Genomic DNA, 21556 nt, shown 5'->3' with positions numbered 1-21556 from the left:
AATGAAGAGTCACAGTGGTAGAGGATAAGGCCCGTGGTGCCTGACCAGTCTCATTTTTAAACTTATTAGAACTTCAGAGCTGACTCTTCTCTTTTGAAGGATGAGTTTCCGATTGAGAAGATACTTTAACCCTTTGGGGAATTGATAGCATTTTCTGGGGACACCAAGTATTAAATTCACTGAGTCCTAGTCAAATCTAGTTGTAGTTTTACTCTGTGTGAGACATTCTCCCATGAAGTTTAGGAGTGGAGAAAAGGCAAAAAAAAAGAGGGTTTTGAGGGTTTAACCACATTGGCCATGCTTGCCTTTGCCTTGAGGGTCATTTGCTGCAGGAGAGGACACCATTTTCCTTTGCTGGAGACTTTAAAGGACAGAATTATTGCCATGTTTACTCTCTATAATGGAGCTAATATAAAATCAAGATTCATTTTTTTCTGCTTCTCAGAAAGTTAGATCTTCCATTTTCATATTCTGTTGCTGTTTTTTTAAAGTTTGCCGGCTAGGCAGGTTGGAAGGAAGGCAAATGGACAAAAAGTAGACTGGATGTTTCATCTGGAGAGCATTGTTACAAAAGATAACATTTTAGGAGAGAAAGTGATTCATAGCCATGTCTCTCACAGTAGAGGGGAAAAGCTTGGAATAAATATTTTGGCTCTGAACGGTGACCTGATTGCCCTGAATCTAAATACAGTGGAAGGGAGTATATAAACTAAAGTGATTGCTTAGTTTGAAGGCTGACAGAGTCTCCCCGGGCATTACATCTGAATTAATTTTCAGTCAGTAGAGCAGTATATAATTGTATTTTACATAATCTAATATAGTCATATTAAATATAGAACTTCAGAGATTAGAAGACATTTTTATGGAGTTGTTTAAAGAATTCCTTCATATTCTTTTATGAGTATGAGAATTGATTATGATAAAAACATGTCATTCAGATCAAACTTTAAATCTTCCTCATTTGGAAATTTGAGAAGTTTGAAAATATCTCTGTGAATATTTCAATTAGCCTTCTAAACTACTTTAGGCTGTCTTCAATTCCTCATAGAACAAGGCAGAGAACGTGTAAATACAGAATAAAATAAGACAAATTACTTTGGGATCACATCTCATTCTGGATTCAGTAGCATCTTTTTTCTTTCTCTCAAATCCTCAGTTAATAGGAAGTTTCCACATGTGCCAGAAGCTTTCTGGTTCCTAATTCCCAACAAAAACTTTGCTTGCTGGGTTTGATCCACTAAGAAAAAATGAAAACAGTACTTATCTCTTTAGGATTCTGATGTAATCAGAGTAGATTATTTCGTTGGTGAATTCTGTGGGGTTTTCTAGGATCAAGTGTGCTTAATGTAATTTGTACTCCCTTATGTCTGAATAGCATAATTTTTGAGCCTGGTATTAACCGTCTACAAACCGGAATCAGTTGAAGAGCTGAGTCCAACAACTCAATTTTAATACATTTCATGAATACTTCCCATTAATTTTTATTACTTGTTCCTACCTTAAGACCTTTACATTTGCAATTCCTCTTTCTGGGAACAATCCATTCCTAGATCTCACTTGACTGGCTCCTTTTGCTGTTCAGGTCTCCACCCAAAGATCACCTCCTCAGGAGATCCTCCTTGGTTGTTCTCACCTAAAGCAGCCCCTTCCAACTTTATCACTTTACCATGTTTTATTTTCTTCAAAGCTCTTGTTGCTTTCTGAAATTATCTTGTATTATTGTTATTATTATCATTAGGGTTATCATTATTATCATCTTCACAGTAAGAGGAAACACAAGTTGAGTTTTTCCCATATGCCTTATACAAATCATTATATTTAATACAACATTTTAATGACAGCTAGCATTTAAGGAGTGCTTGCTACTCACCAAATGCTAGATGAAGCATTTACCACCCTCGGCTAGATCACTGTCCTGTTTGCCCGGACTGTTTCAGGGGCTTCCTAACTGGCCTCAGTTTTCGCATTTTAACCTCTTAGAGTTCTCTGCCCACATAGCAGTTAGTGATCTTTCTAAAACATAAATCAGGTCCATCATGATCAGCTTTCAGCATCAGATGCTTTTGGCCTTTTTCGGGTCCCAACTGGCTTACAACGTCTGGCGCGATCTGGCCCCTACAACCTCGCTGCCAGGTCTCTAACCTCTCCTGACCTCTGGCCACTGGCTCCAAGTCACACTTTGCCCAGAGTGCCATCCATCCGCGCATGGTTCAGGTCTCAATTCGCTCAGATCTCTGCTGAAATGTCACTGCTCATAGAGGCCCTTCCCAAGCGTGCCATGTGAAAAAGCAAGCGAACACTCTCCATCCCCTTCTGATGCTTCATTTTTCACCACTCACTACTGCCCAACATTGCGTTACTCATTTCTGTGCACTCAGCAAATATTTTTTGAATGTTTACTGTGTCCTAGGCCCTGTCTAGGCACTGGATATATGAAATCAATACAATAGCCAGAGTCCCTGTTGACATTGGAGATTCTAGGGACAGGCATATACTAGACTCAACAAACAGGTAAAATATATGCTATGTTGGATGCTTTGGGGGCAACTAAAGCAGGAGGAAAGGCTGGAGAGTGATGCATAGAAGGGGGAGGAGTAAGTTTAAAATAGGACTGTCAGGGAGGCCTCAGTGAGCCTTGCAAAGTCCTGAAGGAGGTGAGGGAGTGAGCTATATGAGTAAATAGAGGAAAGCGTGTTCTACACAGAAAGAACATTGGGTTTGAAGGCTCTGGAGGAGGAGCAGTTCTAGCATGTTCAAGGAGCAGCAAGGATGCCTGTTGTGGAGCAGAGTGAGCAATCGGGGGAGAGGCTCTGGCCAGAGAAGTGATTTGAGCACCAGGCTGTAGCATTCACAGGCCTCATCCTGGGACACTGAGCAGAGGAACAACCTGAGCCAGACCCCTGGGGCCCTTGTGTGGAAAACAGACTGTGAGGGAACAAGAGCTGAAGTAGATAGAGTCCATTTGCCCAGGAAAGATAGGAATGGCGAGGACCAGGTGGCAGGGCAGAGATGAGAAGTGATCATGTTCTGGATGTGTTTGAAAGGTCAGTTCTACAGAATTTACTGAGAAATTGAGAAATAGAGTAATCAAGAATGCCTCATTCCAGGGTTTCCAATCCAGGCCCCTGGAACAATGGAGATAGCAGTACTGAGACAGGGAGGCAGTGAGGAAACAGGCCATGAGCAGGACCTCAGATGGCATCATGGAGGCTTTGTGGGTATGAGAAAAAGGCTTCCCCTCTGGGAGGATGTAGTTGGAGCCAGCAGAGTGGGCTGGATTTCGGCCCCAATCCTCCTCAACGGGGCGTCTGTGCCAGTGGCATTAATCTGCTTAAGTTTGTGACGTACATCCAGTGAGATGCTGACTGGGCAGCTGGGTGTGAGTCTGGAGTTCAGGGAGACAGAGAGACTGCAGGTGCACAGGGCTCTGTCACACGAGCATTCCTGACTCTTTTATCTTTATATTTCTTTTTATATGTATTACATTGTATATTAGATATGCTTTATTAACTTTCCACGATTTCCATTGTTATGTAAGCTTGAAGTGATCCGTGTCTGTGTTTCCTGCTTCATTTGCAAACCAGGACCAGGAGCTCCGTACCTGGTCCCTGAACACTTAATAAAACATGGTTGAATAGATAAACTAATCGGGGAGACCACTGCTTTATACTCGTCCTGTGGGTTACGTGAGATGGAGTGCACCCCCAGGTTTATACATCAATCTATATGTCAGACATCCCCATTCCCACTCTATACTGAAAGCCCAAAGCAAGTTTTTCTAAAACCTCCACCTTTTATTACCATTTACTACATGATTACTGAAAGGAAATTTAAATTCGATGTGGACTTGACATTTACCAATATTGCCTTGCTGCTAAATGATGGGAAAACTTAAAATGAAAAAAAAAAAGCCTGGTTTAGATAACAAATTCCTCTCATAGCAACTTTTGAGCTTCTGGTCTATTCTTGGGACTGTTAATACTTTCCTTTTATATTTAGTTTTGTTTGTTGGTGAACATTCCATTTTTACTTTTTCTTTGGTACATTGAGGATGAGAGTTCTATTTTCCTATCTTATGAAATGTCGTGAAGGGGCAATTTAATTCAGCATTTCTGTTGCATTTAAATCCAAGACTGGGGAAGATATATGCCTTGGACCTCAGCATTTTTATTTAGAATTGTCAGTGATGGCCTTGCATGACAGATGAGGTTTATTTTATTTAAAAAAATTTTTTTTAATGTTTTTATTTATTTTTGAGACACAGAGAGACAGAGCATGAGCAGGGGAGGGGCAGAAAGAGAGGGAGTCACAGAATCCGAAACAGGCTCCAGGCTCCGAGCTGTCAGCACAGAGCCCGACATGGGGCTCGAACAGATGAGGTTTAAATTGGGCTATGTATCAGTTAGTTATTGTATATAGTAACAGACCACACCCGAACCCATTGGTTTCAAATAATAAATATTATTGCTCACGAGACTCTGGTTCAGCTGGTCTTGACTGGGCCCACTCATGTGTTGGGTAGGCAATTCTGCTCATCTGGGTTGGGCTCTCTCACATATCTGGGGCTATAGGCTGGTCTGGCATGGCTTACATGTCTGGGACATCCGGGCTCTCATCCTGCAATAAGCTGGATGGTGTTTATTCACATGGCAGTGACAGGGTTCCAAGAGCAAGACTGGAAATGCCCAAGGCTTCTTGAGGTCTCAGCTTGGAACTAGCACAGCATCATTTCTGCCACATTCCATTGGTCAAAGCATGGGATGGAGAAATAGACTGGCTGCACTCATGATGGAGAAGCTGCAAAGTCATGTTGCAGATTATGGGCTTAGAGAGACCATAAATTGGAGCCATTAATATAATGGCTTGAAGGATAAATAGGTCTAGAAGGAGGATGTGAGGAACTGGTGTGAACTTCCTCTGATCTAAAGAAAAATGTGCTTTGGGCCTGGGTGGCTCGTCCTTGTTAAGCATCTGACTTTGGCCCAGGTCATTATCTCATGGTTTGTAAATTCAAGTTCCACATGAGGTGAGCTTGAGCCCTGCTTGGGGTGATCACGAGGCCCTCTTGGGGTGAACATGAGCCCCTTTGGGTAAAACATGAGCCCCACTTCAGGTGAGCCTGGTTGTCTCCCTCCCCCCTCCCCTTTCCCCCCCTCCCCCTCCCCCATCTCTCTCTTCCTGTCTCTCTCTCTCCCCACTCTGTCCCTCCTGGGATTCTCTCTCTCTCTCATTCTCTCTCTGCCACTTGCTCACTTGCACCCTCAATCTTTCTCAAGAAAGAAAGAAAGAAAGAAAGAAAGAAAGAAAGAAAGAAAGAAAACTTGACCCTTGACTGGTTTCCATCTCACCTCCTAAACACATGAAGCATAAACTTCTCCTGACTTGTAAATGTTGACACTTGAACTGTTCCCTTTCTCTCAGCAAAGAGTATCTCATTGAAAGTACATCTATAATTGTCTTGAGAAGCTTTCACAGAGTATATTAAGTTGTTTTGCAAGATAGCTGGCATATGGCCATATTTCTTGCACAGTTATCTTGATCATGTTGGCATTTCCACAAATAATGATTGTACCCTTCTGTCTTAGGATTATGCCCATATGTTGACCTGCATAACTGAAAGAGAAAAGTTTATTGTACCCATCAAAGCTAGAGGTGCACGAGCCATCCTAGATTTTCCTGACAAGCTGAATTTTTCCACTTGCCCTGTCAAATACAGCACTCAGAAGATTCTGCTGGTACGAAACATTGGCAACAAAGATGCTGTGTTTCGCATCAAAACTCATAGGTATGCATTCCTTCAGTTCTTGGTTTTGATTGATTATAGCTAAATCGAGTCATCGCAAGTAATTTGCTGGAATAGCATTCAGGGTAGAATTGCTTGTTACAGTCTCTGGCTGGAAGGCAGAGAGACCGTACTGAGGTGGGCCAAACTTCCTCTTCAGCCAGAGAGGAAACTGAAATTCAAGGTTACCTTTGAGTGACCTCGGGTTTAGGTAAAGATGTTTTTCTGAAATGTTGATAAAAGTCTTTCTATTTAGCATAGAGAAATCTATTAATAAATATTTGCGTTTTGACAGGGAATTTTTTAACTGGCTGTATATCAGTTTTCTGTTGCTAATGTAGCAAGTTATCACAAACTTACTGGATTAAAGCATCAAATTTATTATCTGGTATTTCAGTAGACCAGAAACCTCACTGGGTCAAAACTCAAGTGTGGGTGGGCCTGTGTTCTTTTCTGGAGGCTTTAAGGAGAATCCATTTCTTTGCCCTTTCCAGATTCTGGGGGCCACCCACATTCCTTGCTTCATGTGCCACATTCCTTGGCTGAAAAAAAAAAAGGGAAAAAGTGTAGTAGCTGCTTCATAGGGTTGTTGTGAGGAATAAATGAATCGTTAAATGTAACCTGTTCACACACAGAGGGTGCCTGGCTGGCTCAGTCCATAGAGCAAGTAACTCTTGATCTCAGGGTCATGAGTTCAAGCCCCACATTGTGTACAGAGTTTACTTTAAAAATAAATAAATAGGGGCGCCTGGGTGGCTCAGTCAGTTGAGCGTCCGACTTTGGCTCAGGTCATGATCTCACGGTTCGTGAGTTCAAGCTCCTCGTCGGGCTCTGTGCTGACAGCTCAGGGCCGGGAGCCTGCTTTGAATTCTGTGTCTCCCTCTCTCTCTGCTCCTCCCCTGCTCACACTCTGTCTCTCTCTCAAAAATAAATGAAGATTAAAAAAATTTTTTTAATAAATAAATAAACAGACTGTTGGTACATAGAAAGTGCTATCTAACTAGTGGGTTTTGTTGTTGTTGTTGTTGTTGTTGTTGTTGTTGTTGTTGTTTTTCTTCAGATGAACTATTGCCAATGTATACAATACAGTGTTACATGACAAAGGGGGATTTGGACTGCAGATATAATTAAGGCTGCTAATCAGCTGACCTCAAAATGGGGGAAATTATCCTGGATTATCTGGGTGGGCCCGTGTGTCCTTTAAAATAGAAGAGGGAGGCAGAAGAGTTCACAGAGATGAAAGTTAAATAGAACTCCACCTGCATTGACCTTGAGGATGAGAAGACTGAGGCATAGTTGTACAACTATACAGGTTGTACAGCTTTGCTCAAGAGCACATAGATAGTAAGGGAAGGAGAGGAATTTATTCTGGTTATTTATGGAGTAGCTATAGTGTGGTAGACACCAAAACGATGGCACAGCCCTTGCTCTTGAGCAATTCCCTGACTAGATGGGTAAGAACGATTGTCATGGGGCATATGCATGGTGTTAAATCAGTGGGGCCATAACAAGAATGACCAGCTTGGGAAGACAGGAAGCAGAGGGTCAAGTTCTTTTCTATGAATTTGTAAGAAGTAATGTGTGTATTGGTCTGGATTGTGAACTCATTTTCAGAAAGGTATTATCTATGGAATCCCTTGCAAGTTAAGGGCATGTCTCTCCAGAAAGGATTAGCATTTGCTTCCGCTTAGTTCCTAAAGGTTAGACTGTGTAGATTTCTCTTCTGGTAATTTGTTGGCTTAGCGGTTCCTGGACTGATAATGTATAGTCAAACCTCAAACCTGCATAAGACACATGTCCAGAGTTATGAATTCTCTAGAGAAACTTTGTTTCCTTCACTTAAATCAAAACAGACATTTTTCCTTGTGCTAATGGGAGAATGTTTTAGTCCGTTAAGTTTCCCCAGTGTATGTGGGGATTTTCTTACCCGTCCCCTGACTTAACAGTCTCAAGGTTTTGTCTCCTGCTCTAGCAGGGCTATTAAAACCTAGGCTTCGGGAGGAGTTAAGATGGAAGAGAAGTAGGCAGACGGTGGGCTGTCCTTGTCCCTCAAACACAGCTCTGTTGAGGTCACATCATTTGGGATATTCAGGAAATCAATCTGTGGACTGGCAGAAGGCTCTCTGTGGTTGCAGGGAGACAGTATGACAGGTGCGGGGTGTGTGGAAATGAATTGGAGAAGAGAAAAACGGCAGTGCTGCAAAGAGGGAGGGAACCTATCCACAGAGAGACAAAAGTGAGAAAGGAGTTGAGAGAGTGCGGCATCAAGTTCATACAAGAGGAAAACCTCTCCAGATCACGTACTGCGGAGAGAGAAGTACTGCGTGTCACAGGTTTTTTGTTTTGTTTTGTTTTTTTTCAAACAGCATTTGGAGCTCAAACTCAGGTTTTGGAAGTATGCGACTTTGGAGCAGAGCTGTGGTGTGCACTCCTGGGGAGAGGGAGGGAGCTGGCTTGAGAGTGCATAGCATGGTGTGGGGATCTCCGGGTACACTGGGAAAGAACATTCTCCTTCGTGGAGTACTTTTGGAAAAGGGTATATTGTCTGTCCAAGGACAAAAGACCATGTAGGTGCCAGCAAAAGGCCTTTCATTGGCAGGGGACAGGGCGTATGACCTTTTTGCTGCTTTTAGCGGTGCTACATCATAGAGTCCTTGCACCATGCAGGCGTGGGGCTGTTTTTCAGCAACAGAGGACTTAAGACACAGCGTGAAGAGCCTCTACTGGAGAGGCAGTTCGCGCAGTGCCAGGTCCTTTAAGACTTTGGGTTTTGAATCCCAGGTGTGCACCAAAGAAAAAATGCAGGAAAGCTGTGGCACAGGGCTCACTATTCTAGGAGGGCTGCTTGAACAGCGGGGGGTGTGAGATCCCCTGTCTGGGAATGAAAGATTGGGGTGGTGCCATTTTTCCCTCAACACTAACACAGTGGGACTTGAGGGAGCAGCACAGCGACCTCCAGTGGAGGTGGGACCCCCTTACATCAAACCTGCCCCTCTGTGCCTGGCAACTGCTTATTTACTGGAGCAAGGTTGACTCTGAGCCTACAAGGGGCATTTCCTCCAGAAGACCAGCACAGCCAGCACCCGGCATGCACCATGTGTACTGAAAATCAAGTGCTTCAAAACAACCCCTGCAGTTCTGGTGGAAATAGAACCAGACTTACCTTTTTCCTCCACTTCTTTTTCTTTCTTTTTTTCTTTTGGAATCAGTCTCATAGCTTGTTCTTATTTTTTTGTTTGTTTTTCCTTTCCTTTTCTCTTTTTATAACTCAGTCTTCTTTTTTTCTTTTTCTTTCTTTCTTCTTCTTTGAAATCAGACTTATAGTTTTTTGATTCTCTGGTGTTGTTGTTGTTGTTTCCTTTCCTTTTCTTTCTCTCCCTTTTTTTTTTTTTTTTTTTTTTTTGGATCTGGCTTTCCCCTCTTTTTGCCAGGCTTATTTTAGCAAACAAATCAAAGAACACCTAAAGATCCAAACACTATCCACTGCAAGCAGGGAGGAGCTCTGCAGAAGACTGACCAGTGGGATAGAGCAGCCAAAATAGTGCACGCAGCATACACCAGAAACACTTCTGGAAGTTCCAGGCCCTGGACAGAGCATGACCCCTTTTTAAGATAGCATTACTCTCAGTTGCAGGAAATATAACATGCTATTAAAACACATAAAAGACAGAAACTTAGCCAAAATGATAAGATGGAGGAATTCTCCCCAAAAGAAAGGTCAAGAAGAAATCACAGCCACGGACTTGCTCAAAACAGATATAAGCAACATATCTGAACAAGAATTTAGAACAAGAGTCATAAGACTACTATCTGGACTTGAAAAAAGCATAGAAGACACCGGAGAAACCCTTACTGCAGAGATCAAAGCTGGAAAAACTAGTCAGACTGAAATTTTAAAAATGCTATAACTGAGATGCAAAACTGAATGAATATAGTCACAATGAATTGAAGAAGCAGAGGAGAGAATAGGTGATATAAAAGATAAAATTATGGGAAAAAATAAAGCTGAAAGTAAGAGGGAAAGGAAAGTATTATATCATGAAGGAAGACTTAGAGAACTTAGTGATTCCATATAACAAGACAATATCTGTATCATAGGAGTCCCAGAAGAAGAGTGGGAAAAGGGGACAGAAGGTTTATTTGAAAAAATTATAGCTGAGAATTTCACTAATCTGGGGAAGGAAACAGGCATTCAAATTCAAGAGGCATAGAAAACTCTTCTGGAAATCAACAAAAACAGGTAACACCATGACATATCATAGTGAAACTTTCAAAATACAAAGATAGAATTCTGAAAGCAGCTATGGACAAAAGGTCCTTAACCTACATAAGGTTAGCAGCAGACCTGTCCACAGAAACTTGGCAGGCCAGAAGGGAGTGGCAGGAGATATTCAATGTGCTGAATGGGAAAAATATGCAGCCAAGAATTCTTTATCCAGCAAGGCTATCATTCAAAATAGAAGGAGAGATAAAAAGTTCCCCAGACAGGGGCGCCTGGGTGGCTTGGTCGGTTAAGCCTCCAACTTTGGCTCAGGTCATGATCTCGCGGTCTGTGAGTTCGAGCCCCGCGTCGGGCTCTGTGCTGACAGCTCAGGGCCTGGAGCCTGTTTCAGATTCTGTGTCTCCCTCTCTCTCTGCCCCTCCCCTGTTCATGCTCTGTCTCTCTCTGTCTCAAAAATAAATAAACGTTAAAAAAAAAAAAAGTTCCCCAGACAAACAAAAACTAAAGGACTTCATGACTACTAAATCAACCCTGCAAGGAATTTTAAGGGGGACTCTCTGAGTGGAGGAATAAAAAGAAGAGCAAAGACTACAAAGGATCAGAGAACATCACAGAAACACCAAGTATACACGTAACACAGTGGCACTAAATTCATATCTTTCAGTAATCACTGTGAATGTAAATGGAGTAAATGATCCAGTCAAAAGACATGGAGTACCAGAATGAACAAAAAAAAAAAAAAAGAAAAAAAAAAGAAAGAAAGAAAAAAAAAGAAAACAAGATTCATCTGTATGTTGCCTACAAGAGACTCATTTTAGATCTAAAGACACCTGCAGATTGAAAGTGAGGGGAGGGAGAAACATCTATGATGCTAATGGATGTCAAAAGAAAGCTGGAGTAGCCTTACTTATGTCAGACAAACTGGATTTTAAACCAAAGACTGTAGCAAGAGATGAAGAAGGGCATTTTATCATAATTAAGGGATCTATCCATCAAGAAGATCTAATAATTGTAAATATTTGTGCCCCCAACTTGAAAAAACCCAAGTATATACATTAATAACAAATTCATTGATAATGATACCATCATCAATGGTATCAATTTAATACCCCACTTACAGTAATGGACAGATCATCTAAGCAGAAAATCAACAAGGAAACAATGGCTTTGAATGACACACTAGACCAGATGGACTTAACAGATATTTTCAGAACATTTCATCCTAAAGCAGCAGACTACACATTCTTTTTGAGTGCACATGGAACATTCTCCAGAATAGATCACATACTGGGTCACAAATCAGCCCTCAACAGGTACAAAAAGATTGAGATCATACCATGCATGTTTTCAGATCACAAGGCTATGAAACTTGAAATCAATCACAAGAAAAAAATTGGAAAGCCCTCAAATATGTGAAGGTTAAAGAACATCGTACTAAAGAATGAATAAGTTAACCAGGAAATTAAAGAAGAATTAAAAAAATAATGGAAGGGAATGAAAATGAAAACATGACAATCCAAACCCTTTGAGATGCAGCAAAGGCAGTCCTAAGGGGGAAGTATATTTTAATTCAGGCCTATGTCAAGAAGCAATCTAACCTTACACCTAAAGGAGCTAGAAATGGAACAGCAAGTAAAGCCTAAAGCCACCCGAAGAAAGGAAATAATAAAGATTGGAGCATAAATAAATGATATAGGAACAACAACAACAAAACCCCCAGTAGAACAGATCAATGAAACTAAGAGCTGGTTCTTTGAAAGAATAAACAAAATTGATAAACTCCTAACCAGATTTATCAAAAAGAAAAGAGAAAGGATCCAAATAGATGAAATCATGAATGAAAGAGGAGAGATCACAACCAACACCAGAGAAATACAAACAATTCTAAGAGAAACAGGAAAAATTATATGCCAACAAACTGGGAAATCTGGAAGAAATTAACAAATTCTGACTCTCACACACTACCAAAAGTGAAAAAGAAGAAATAGAAATTTGAGCAGACCCATAACCAACAGAGATGGAATTAGTTATCAAAAATCTCCCAAAAAACAAGAGTCCTGGGCCAGATAGCTTCCCAGGGGAATTCTACCAGACATTTAAAACAGAGTTAATACCTCTTCTCAGACTGTTCCAAAAAATAGAAATGTAAGGAAAGCTTCATTCTATGAAGCCAGAATTACTTTGATTCCAAAACCAGATAAAGATCCCCCCTAAAAAGGAGAATTACAGGCCAATATCCTTGATGAAACTGGTTGCAAAAATTCTCAGCAAGATACTAGCAAATCAAATTCAACAGTACATTAAAAGAATTATTCACTGGGCGCCTGGGTGGCGCAGTCGGTTAAGCGTCCGACTTCAGCCAGGTCACGATCTCACGGTCCGTGAGTTCGAGCCCCGCGTCAGGCTCTGGGCGGATGGCTCGGAGCCTGGAGCCTGTTTCCGATTCTGTGTCTCCCTCTCTCTCTGCCCCTCCCCCGTTCATGCTCTGTCTCTCTCTGTCCCATAAATAAATAAAAAAAACGTTGAAAAAAAAAAGAATTATTCACCATGATCAAGTGGGATTTATTCCTGGGCTACAGGGCTGGTTCAATACTTGCAAATCAATCAATAAAAGATATACCATATTAATGAAAGAAAGGGTAAGAACCACATGATCCTCTCAATAGATGCAGAAAAAGCATTTGACAATATATAGCATCCTTTTTTGAAAGAAAGTAGATACCCTCAAAAAGGAAGATAAAGGCCATATATGAAAGGCTCACAGCTAATATCATCCTCAGTGGGGAAAAACTGAGAACTTTGCTCCTAACATCAGGGACGCAAGAGAGATGTCTACTCTCACCATTGTTGTTCAAGATAGTACCGGAAGTCCTAGCCTCAGGAGTCAGACAACAAAAAGAAATAAAAGGCATTCAAATTGGCAAGGAAAAAGTCAAACTTTCACTCTTCACAGACAGCATGGGCTCTACATGGAAAACCTGAAAGACTCCATGAAAAAAATGCTATAACTGATAGGTGAATGCAGCAAAGTTGCAGAATATAAAATTAATGTACAGAAATTGGCTGCATTTCTATACACCAATAATGAAGCAACAGAAAGAGAAATCAAGGAATCATTCCTGTTTACAAGTACACCCCAAACCATAAAATACCTAGGAATAAGCCTAACCAAAGAGGTAAAAGATCTATATCCTGAAAACTATAGAAAGCTTATGAAAGAAATTGAAGAAGACAGAAATGGAAAACCATTCAATATCCATGGATTGGAAGAACAAATATTGTTAAAATGTCCATACTATGCAAAGCAATCTGCACATTCAGTGAAATCCCTATCAAAATAACACCAGCATTCTTCACAGAGTTAGAATTAACAATTCTAAAATTTGTATGGAACCAGTAAAGACCCCGAATAGCCAAAGAAATCCTGAAAAAGAGAAACAAAGCTGGAGGCATCACGATTCTGGACTTCATGCTGTATTACAAAGCTGTAATCATCAAGACAGTATGGTACTGGCACAAAAACAGACACATAGGTTAATAGAACAGAATAGAGAACTCAGAAATGGACACACAAAAGTATGGCCAACTAATCTTTGACAAAGCAGGAAAGGATATCCAATGGAAAAAAGACAGTTTCTTCATCAAATGGTGTTGGGAAAACTGGACAGCAACATGCAGAAGAATGAACCTGGACCACTTTCTTACACCATACAAAAAAATAAATTCAAAATGGATGGAAGACCTAAATGTAAGATGGAACCATCAAAATCCTAGAAGAAAAAAATGGGCAACAACCTCTTTGACCTTGGTCATAGCACCTTCTTACTAGACATGTCTCTGGAGGCAAGGGAAACAAAAGCAAAAATGAACATTGGAACCTCATCAAGATAAAAAACTTCTTCACAGTGAAGGAAACAATCAGCAAAACTAAAAGGCATCCAATGAAATGGAAGAAGATATTTGTAATAGACATATTGGATAAAGAGTTAGTAGTCAAAATCTATAAAGAACTTATCAAAATCAATACCCAAAAACCAAATAATCCAGTGACTAAATGGGCAGAAGACATGAATAGACAGTCTTCCAAAGAAGATACCCAGGTGGCCAACAGACACACGGAAAGATGCTTACTATCACTCATTATCAGGCAAATGCAAATCGAAACCACAATGAGATACTACTTCACGCCCTTCAGAATGGCTAAAATTAACAACTTAGGCAACAACAAATATTGGTGAGGATGTGGAGAAAGGGGAACTCTTTTGCACTGTTGGTGGGAATGCAAACTGGTGCAACATCTCTGGAGAACAGTATGAAGTTACCTGAAAAAATAAAAAACAGAACTACCCTACATCCCAGTAATCGAAATACTAGGTGTTTATCCAAAGGATACAAAAATGCTTCGAAGGAGCACATGCACCTCAATGTTTATAGCAGTGCTATCAACAATACCCAAATTATGGAGAGAGCCCAAATGTCCATCGACTGATGAATGGATAAAGAAAATGTGGTGTGTGTGTGTGTGTGTGTGTGTGTGTGTGTGTGTGTGTGTGTACACACACACAATGGAATATTACTGGGCATTCAGAGAGAATGAAATCTTGCCATTTGTAACAACGTGGATGGAACCAGAGTGTATTATGCTAAGTGAAATAAATCAGTCAGAAAAAGGTAAATATTTGATTTCACTCATGTGGAATTTAAGAAATGAAACAAATGAAAATAGGGTAAGGGAAGGAAAAATAAGATAAAAACAGACAGGGAGACAAACCCATAAGAGACTCTTAAATATAGAGAACAAACTGTGGGTTGCTGGAGGGGGGTGGCTGTGGGATGGGCTAAAATGGGTGATGGGCATTAAGGAGGGCATTTATTGGGGTTAAGCATTGGATGTTATATGTAAGTGATGAATCACTAAATTTCCTGAAACCAATACTACACTATATGTTAACTAACTTGAATTTAAATAAAACAAACAAACTAAAATGACCAGGGCTTTAAGGTTATTGAGAATCCAGGTCAGACCTAGCATCAGCTCAGTGACTAACTGCTCTGGTTCTTAGCTTCCTCTTTGTTTTTAAATCCTGTAGATTTGCCTTTTTTTAATGCATGCTCAGCTGCACATTTATATAGGTTATATTTTATCCAGTCTTTCTAGGTATTTTCTGGTGGAAGAGCTTTCAGGTTACCTGTTCTGCCATATTGTAGGTGGTAGGGCTGCCATAATGTGGGTGGAAGGCACATCCCTTGGGAGGGGATTTGTGTTTATTGTTCACAGGAGCATCCCAGGAGCATCACTATCTCTGAACAGTTTTATGTAGGTCTAAGTTTATGTCTGGTATCCTATTTCTCCTGGTTGAAAAACTACTTTTGATATTTCTCGTAGCACAGCTCTATTGGAAATTCTCTCTGTTTTGTCTATTTGAAAGAAAGTATTTTGCCCTCATTTTTGAAATGTATTTTCTCTACACTTTAGAATTCTGGGCTGACAGTTCTGCATAATTTTTTCAGGAGTTTAAAGATGTCATTTCATTGTCTTTTGGCTTACATTTTTCTTAAGAGAACCCTGCCATAACTCTTATCTTTGTTCCTCTGTACATAACTATGTGTTTTTTCTTGGGCTGCCTTTAAGATTTTGTGTTTATATTTGATTTTTAGCAATTTGAATAAGATATGTCTAGATGTGGGTTTTGTTTTTGTCTTTGGTCTTGTTGTTTTAAGGATTTTGTTTTGCTTTTGTTTAGTTTTGGTTTCCATCCTGCATGAGGTTCCAAGCTTCCTAGATCTTTCATTATTTTTGGAAAATCTCAGCCATTAACTCTTCAAACATTTTTTCCGTTCCATTCTTTCTTGCTGTTTCTTCTGCCTGGCGGGAAGTTCTGTCTGCCACAGGTATAATGGTCTGTACCTTTCCCGTCTCCCCTGAGGGCGGGTGGATTGTCCATCTTTAGATTTCAGGCTACTTGTTTGCTCTGCAACATCTCCTTTCTGATTGGTTCGAGAAAAGTTGTGATTTTATTGTTTAGCTGGCTTTTCTTCATTGTTAGGGTGGGCAACCTCTTTCTAGCTTTCTGCATCCCAGGTAGAAGCAAGACCCACTGAGCTAATTTATAAGTCAACCAGCAAAGGCAAAGGCAAAGTTCTTTTGAAGATTAGTGTCTTTTGACATTGTCCATAAGGGCCTATAGAGACTTTGCCATCTTGTGAGATTCACAGAGTTCGACTGAAGGAGAAAGAAGCAGGTTAACTGGCTCACCATGAGTTAGAAAGCATGAACCTTTTTTTATTTAAAAGGGCCTTCCACAACCACGTTCCATAATACACATTAAAAACTTCCTGTTACACTGGTATTTTTCCTGTGAAAAATAAAATCTACTTAAGGTGGAAAACCAGGTGCAGGCAGCATATCTTCCTGGAATGTTTGACTGAATCCTGAAAACTACACATAAATGGAACTTATTATATATCATAGCCATACAAAAGTGAAGCAAAATCACTGCATGGATTTCATAGTGTGAAGTTGCATGACAAGATCTAAAACTTTTCTATCCATATAACTATGAATGCCAATCATCTTCTCCGAATATAGAAATACTTGCAAGGTAAAATGGTAAGTCCACTCAAGGACTAGCTAGTAATCATAACGACATCAGAAACTCTAGTCCAACATTCCCATTTTACAGATGATGGAAATAAGGCCTGATAAGGGAAATGGCTTATCCAAGTTCCCCCAGTAAATTAATAGAAAAAGCCTAGATCAGAACTAACATGGGCCAGTTCTGGGCTTACTTACCCTCAGATCCACTCCTTGCCCTTCCCAGGCTCTATTCAGTATCTCTGGGCTGTTAGCCTTCCTAGCTGCCTAGGCCAGCTGGATTCCTGTTGGGTTTGACCACTGAGGGGAAAGGGGGAGGGCACTAGAAGGAGATTGCAGGGTAGCAAACAGCCAGGGCATTTCTCCTCCTCCCTCTCAGACTTCAGCAGAGTCCCCAGCAGTGAACCATCTCCTCTCTGGTTCTAATTGTCAGCAGAGCAGCCTGCCGTGGTTTCAACTTCTTCCAGGTCCCCAGGATCTGATAACACTTCCTCCTCTTCTTGTGTCTCCAACCCAGGAGTGGAAATGGCTAACTGCTGTTACTAACCCCTGAGGAATCTCGCCATCTTAAGTTGGGCTTCTCATCTCTCTCATCAATCTCTCAAATTCCCTGTTTGCAAATATTTTTGCTTTTCTGTTTAGATATAGTATCTATTCATGATACAGTAATTTCATGTTCTTTCCACAAAATTGTATTTTCCAACCATGCTTTCAATTTTGTGAGCTACCCCAAATCTTTCCAATAAATTCCTTTTCTGTTTAAGTTAGCCAGAGTTGGTTTCTTTTGTTTTCGACTGAGAACCTTGCTGGCTACAATGAGAAAGGATGTAATTGAACTTGTGGTCACATTGCATTGAATCAGAATCTTGGGGAGATGCCCTGACAAGCATCCTTTCTAAAAAATGCACAGGTGGTTTTGTTGCCCCCACAGGGGTGAGGACCACTCTTTCAGTTAATATGATTGCCAATAGACATGGGAGGGCAATGGATATACTGTGAGACTTTGCAGTGAAAAAACCTAGGGTCTCCTGTTTGGTCCCGTTTAGAGTCAATACACAGTTAGAAACAGTATCTCATGGGAAATTCTTTAAAAAACAGATCATATTCTTTTTATTGAAATAACGATTTAATTAATGGCTAAGTTTATAAATGGTTGGGTTCATATAAATTTTAAAAATAAAACTTTATTTGCCTGTCTGTTGCCCTCATTAGAATATGAGCTTCTCAAATGCAAAGGTTGTATCTAACTCTTTTCATTTGTATTTTCCTAGCATCAAATATAGTGCCTAGAAGAAATAAGTGCTCAATAAATGTTTATAGGATGCCTATCCAACCGTATATCACAAAGGCAAAGCTACAGCTATAAACCTGTACAATAATTTAAAGTAAAAAAAAAAAATGCTCCCAGTACTATAAAATAGGCATAATGGGTTTTATATGAATAAAAGGAGTTGCAATGTACTGTAAAATATACAGAGAACATAAACAATTACTCTTCAACTTTATTACAGATTTGATGTGCAAGTCTAGTAGGTACCAGAATAATTTTGACTCTTAAAGTAAGATTAATTTTGGAAGGTGCAATAGAAAAGTTTAGGAAGCAGTCTCAAACTCTAAAACCTCAGGTTAGGAATCAGCTAATAAGAAAGATTATCTGAAGAAAACATACTAATATTATATTCCATATTTAATATAACAGCTAATCTTGACCTTTTGCTAAAATATTGAATCTAAATTGAACCAGAATATTAGTTTTCAAGAGCAGTTTATAGGGAATTGAACGAAAACTCAAAATCTTTGTTATGTCTCCTGATTTTTCACGAACTCGGGTTCTGTCCCTAATCAAGCACTCAGTATTAATGAGAATATTATATCAAAACCAAACATTTTGATAGACAGAGCCAGCCTTATGCCCTTGAGAGACAATGCCTTTTACCTCTTAGTTAAGAGCATTTTCTGATACTTGATATTTTCTGGCCAGTTCAGCCTGTCTGCCTGTGGTAAAAATGAAGTACGAAATCGAATTATAGACAATGTTTAAGCACCAGAACTTAACACACTCTACCCAATTAACATCTGATTTATTGAGAAAGCTTAGGCTAAGTAACATTGGTGATCCCAGGTGATTTTTTAACTGCTGAAGAAATTTAATATAATATAAACCCCACAGTGAGCACAACAGGAAAGTATCTGTTACCTTTGTATAGAATTTGGATATCTGGAGGTCCTAGAGAGGGGTCTCCTTGTCCATAGAAAATTAGCTTGGGTTTTGCAACTGAGATAATGCTATCCAATTGATTTCAAAACTGTGCCTTTTGCCACCAAGAAATGTTTGAAAAGAAAATGAAAGCACCATGTAGGAAGAAAAATATTAGAAACTAGGGAAGCAAAGATAGAAGAAAATATCACAACATTGTTCCCAAAGTCAGGAAACTGGGCCCAGTTGTCAATTCTCAAGATTCTTACTGATGCCATAAGGAAGGAAAAAACTTTTAAGACTGTGAGATTTATTTTGGATGACTTACCTTCATCTCAGGAAGCAGGGATTCTTGAGATACTGAAAGTCTGTTCCTTTTTTGTTCCACCAAGATGTTATAAAGATTATTTAATGATTACAGATATTTTTATTTCACTCTGAAAGTTGGTTATAATTCAATCTACAACCTCTTCTGAGAGACTTTTGTGAGTACAGAACTGTGTGGGGGGGGTGAGAGACACAAAGATAAGCCTAACTAGGTGGTTTCTATGTTCAGGGATAGTTTGGGTAGGCAGGAAGAACTTGAACTTGAAGGCAACTCCACCACTACCTGTTGGGCAACTTTGGGCCAGTTGCCTGCCCTTTTGGAGCATCTATTTTCTCATGTCTAAAATGCAATAATAGTACCTACTTACTGCAGGTTTTTTCCAGGATTACAAGGTTTGGCATATGTAAGGTGCCCAGTGTAGTGCCCAGTATGGAGTCCGTGCTCATGGAAGTTTATTTGCTTTCCCTTTCCTGTCATCTCAAGAGTCTGTAGCTATTGACAGGGTCAGGCATGAAAACTAACTGTAGTACAAGGTGAACTGAAGTAAGAAGTGAAAAGAAAGTCACAGCTCTGAGAGGAAAGAGGCTTTGTTAACAAGAGAGAGAATCAGGGAAGAGTCTATCTAAGAGGTGGCTTTGAGTCTGAGCAATTTTAAGTGGCTTTGGGAGAAGTATGACCTGTGGAAAATGGTAAGTATTCTTGTGTGACCTTAGTGGTCTGTGTAGAGGGCACAGTCTAGTTGGAAGAGGGAGGTGATGCAGTGCTAGGTGAGGTTCAAGTGTAGACAGCAGAGCCCTCTCACCCTGTCCCTCCCCATTCTGACTTGGAATGTGACAGATGTTTGGGACATTTGGACAGATGTATGTGTTTAATAAGAATGCAAAATGTAGTTGGGAGCAGATTGCATGGGACCTCAAATGCCTAGGACTTTGAACTTGATTACATAGATTATGAGGACCACTGAAGGTGTTTGAACAAAGATGAATGTGTTACTACCTGTGTATGTTTTTTGCAGTATCCCTAGAGCAGTGTGAAGTATTGAGAGGAGAATAATAAGACCTTGAACTCATCTAAACAGCCAAGATCATCCTCAGGCCATCTCCCATCTAGAGGCTGCCAGTGAGAGAGATAACATTAATAATAAACACTTGTTTAGCACTTCCTATGTGCCAGGCATTGTTTTAAGCTCTTCACCTGTACCAGCTCCTTTAGTCCTCCCTACAGCCCTATGAAGTAGGTGCTGTCATCACCCCCGTAGAGACAAAATGTTCAGTGACTTGCTGTAAGGTCATGGCAGAGCTGGATTTTGAACTTCTTACGTGGCTTCATGCTAAGGACCACTACTGCATAGAGCCTCGACAGAAATGCCCGGAGTTCGCTGGAGGATTGGTGCTGTAGGTGTGGGAAAATCACAAAGGCATGGGAAGATAAAGAAGTGAAAGTAGAGGGAGATCCAAGTAGAGAGCCCCAGAGGAAATAAACAGTGGCCCGTGGTAGGAAGCACTGAACATCTTGCAATGATGATCACAGGTACCACCAAGTGCTACCCTTGCCACAGCTATCTCCTCACCAAAGAAAGTTCAGGTTTTCTGACATTAAATTCATTATCTAAGGAAAGATTTAAGGGATGAAACTAAAAAATGGTTGTGATGGAAGTAAATAATCAGAAGCAGCTTAGCCTGCCAGATACATTGTACAACGCATTACTTTGAAAAACTAGCAATTTAGAGAAGTGAAATGGACCATGAAAATAATTAAATGGGCTGGGTTTTTTATTGAAAAGGAAGAATGCTGTAAGTTATTTAAGGTACTTCATGGTCAGATCCAGCTTCTCTCTTAACACTTCCAGGGAAATTAGATGAAACTATTTCCTGTTCCCAAATCTACCCTATCACTCCATAATGTCTACATGCCCAAATTCTATTTTCCACACAGGACTTGTCCCCAGTTTGCCTTTTTTAAAAAAAAAAATTTTTTTTTAATGTTTATTTATTTTTGACACAGAGAGACAGAACATGAATGGGGGTGGGCAGGGGAGTGGGGTGGGAAGAGAGAGAGGGAGACACAGAATCTGAAGCAGGCTCCAGGCTCTGAGCTTCAGCACAGAGCCTGACCTGGGGCTCGAACTCATGAACCATGACATCATGACCTGAGCTGAAGTCGGACGCGTAACCGACTGAGCCACCCAGACACCCCCCAGCTTGCCTTTCTAAATGTTCTCCACCCTTCTCCAGCTTGCTGTCACCCAGAGGGCTGACCTGTATGGCTTAGGTCAGCAGACTCCCAAGGCTTTGGCTTCTAGTTCGGTTCAGCCAGTAGGGGTCCCAGCAGGTGATGAGACAGGAGGATGTGAGGTCAGGACAGTTTCTCCCCTAGTGTCTTCTCTGTGAGGCCACCTGGGCTGTCTGTCTTGACTGAAGCTCTTTGCTCCT

General features: G+C 40.5%; 1 protein-coding gene across 7 annotated transcripts in view; it reads left to right on the top strand.

Annotated features, from left to right (window-relative positions):
- HYDIN (HYDIN axonemal central pair apparatus protein) overlaps window positions 1-21556 on the top strand; it is a 442685-nt gene that overhangs the window by 125981 nt on the left and 295148 nt on the right. For 6 of the 7 annotated variants that reach the window (XM_086688949.1, XM_086688948.1, XM_086688951.1 and 3 more), the window contains one exon: window positions 5586-5785. The exons of the other annotated variant lie outside the window; for it this stretch is intronic. In XM_086688949.1, the coding sequence (XP_086545075.1) occupies window positions 5586-5785 (200 nt within the window). The remainder of the gene's footprint in view (window positions 1-5585; window positions 5786-21556) is intronic. 7 annotated transcript variants of the gene reach the window in all.

Source organism: Puma concolor, chromosome E2, assembly GCF_028749965.1.
Source record: "Puma concolor isolate L17-30 chromosome E2, mPumCon1.1.hap2, whole genome shotgun sequence".
NCBI lineage: Eukaryota > Metazoa > Chordata > Mammalia > Carnivora > Felidae > Puma > Puma concolor.
This window is presented reverse-complemented; position numbering and strand designations above follow the sequence as displayed.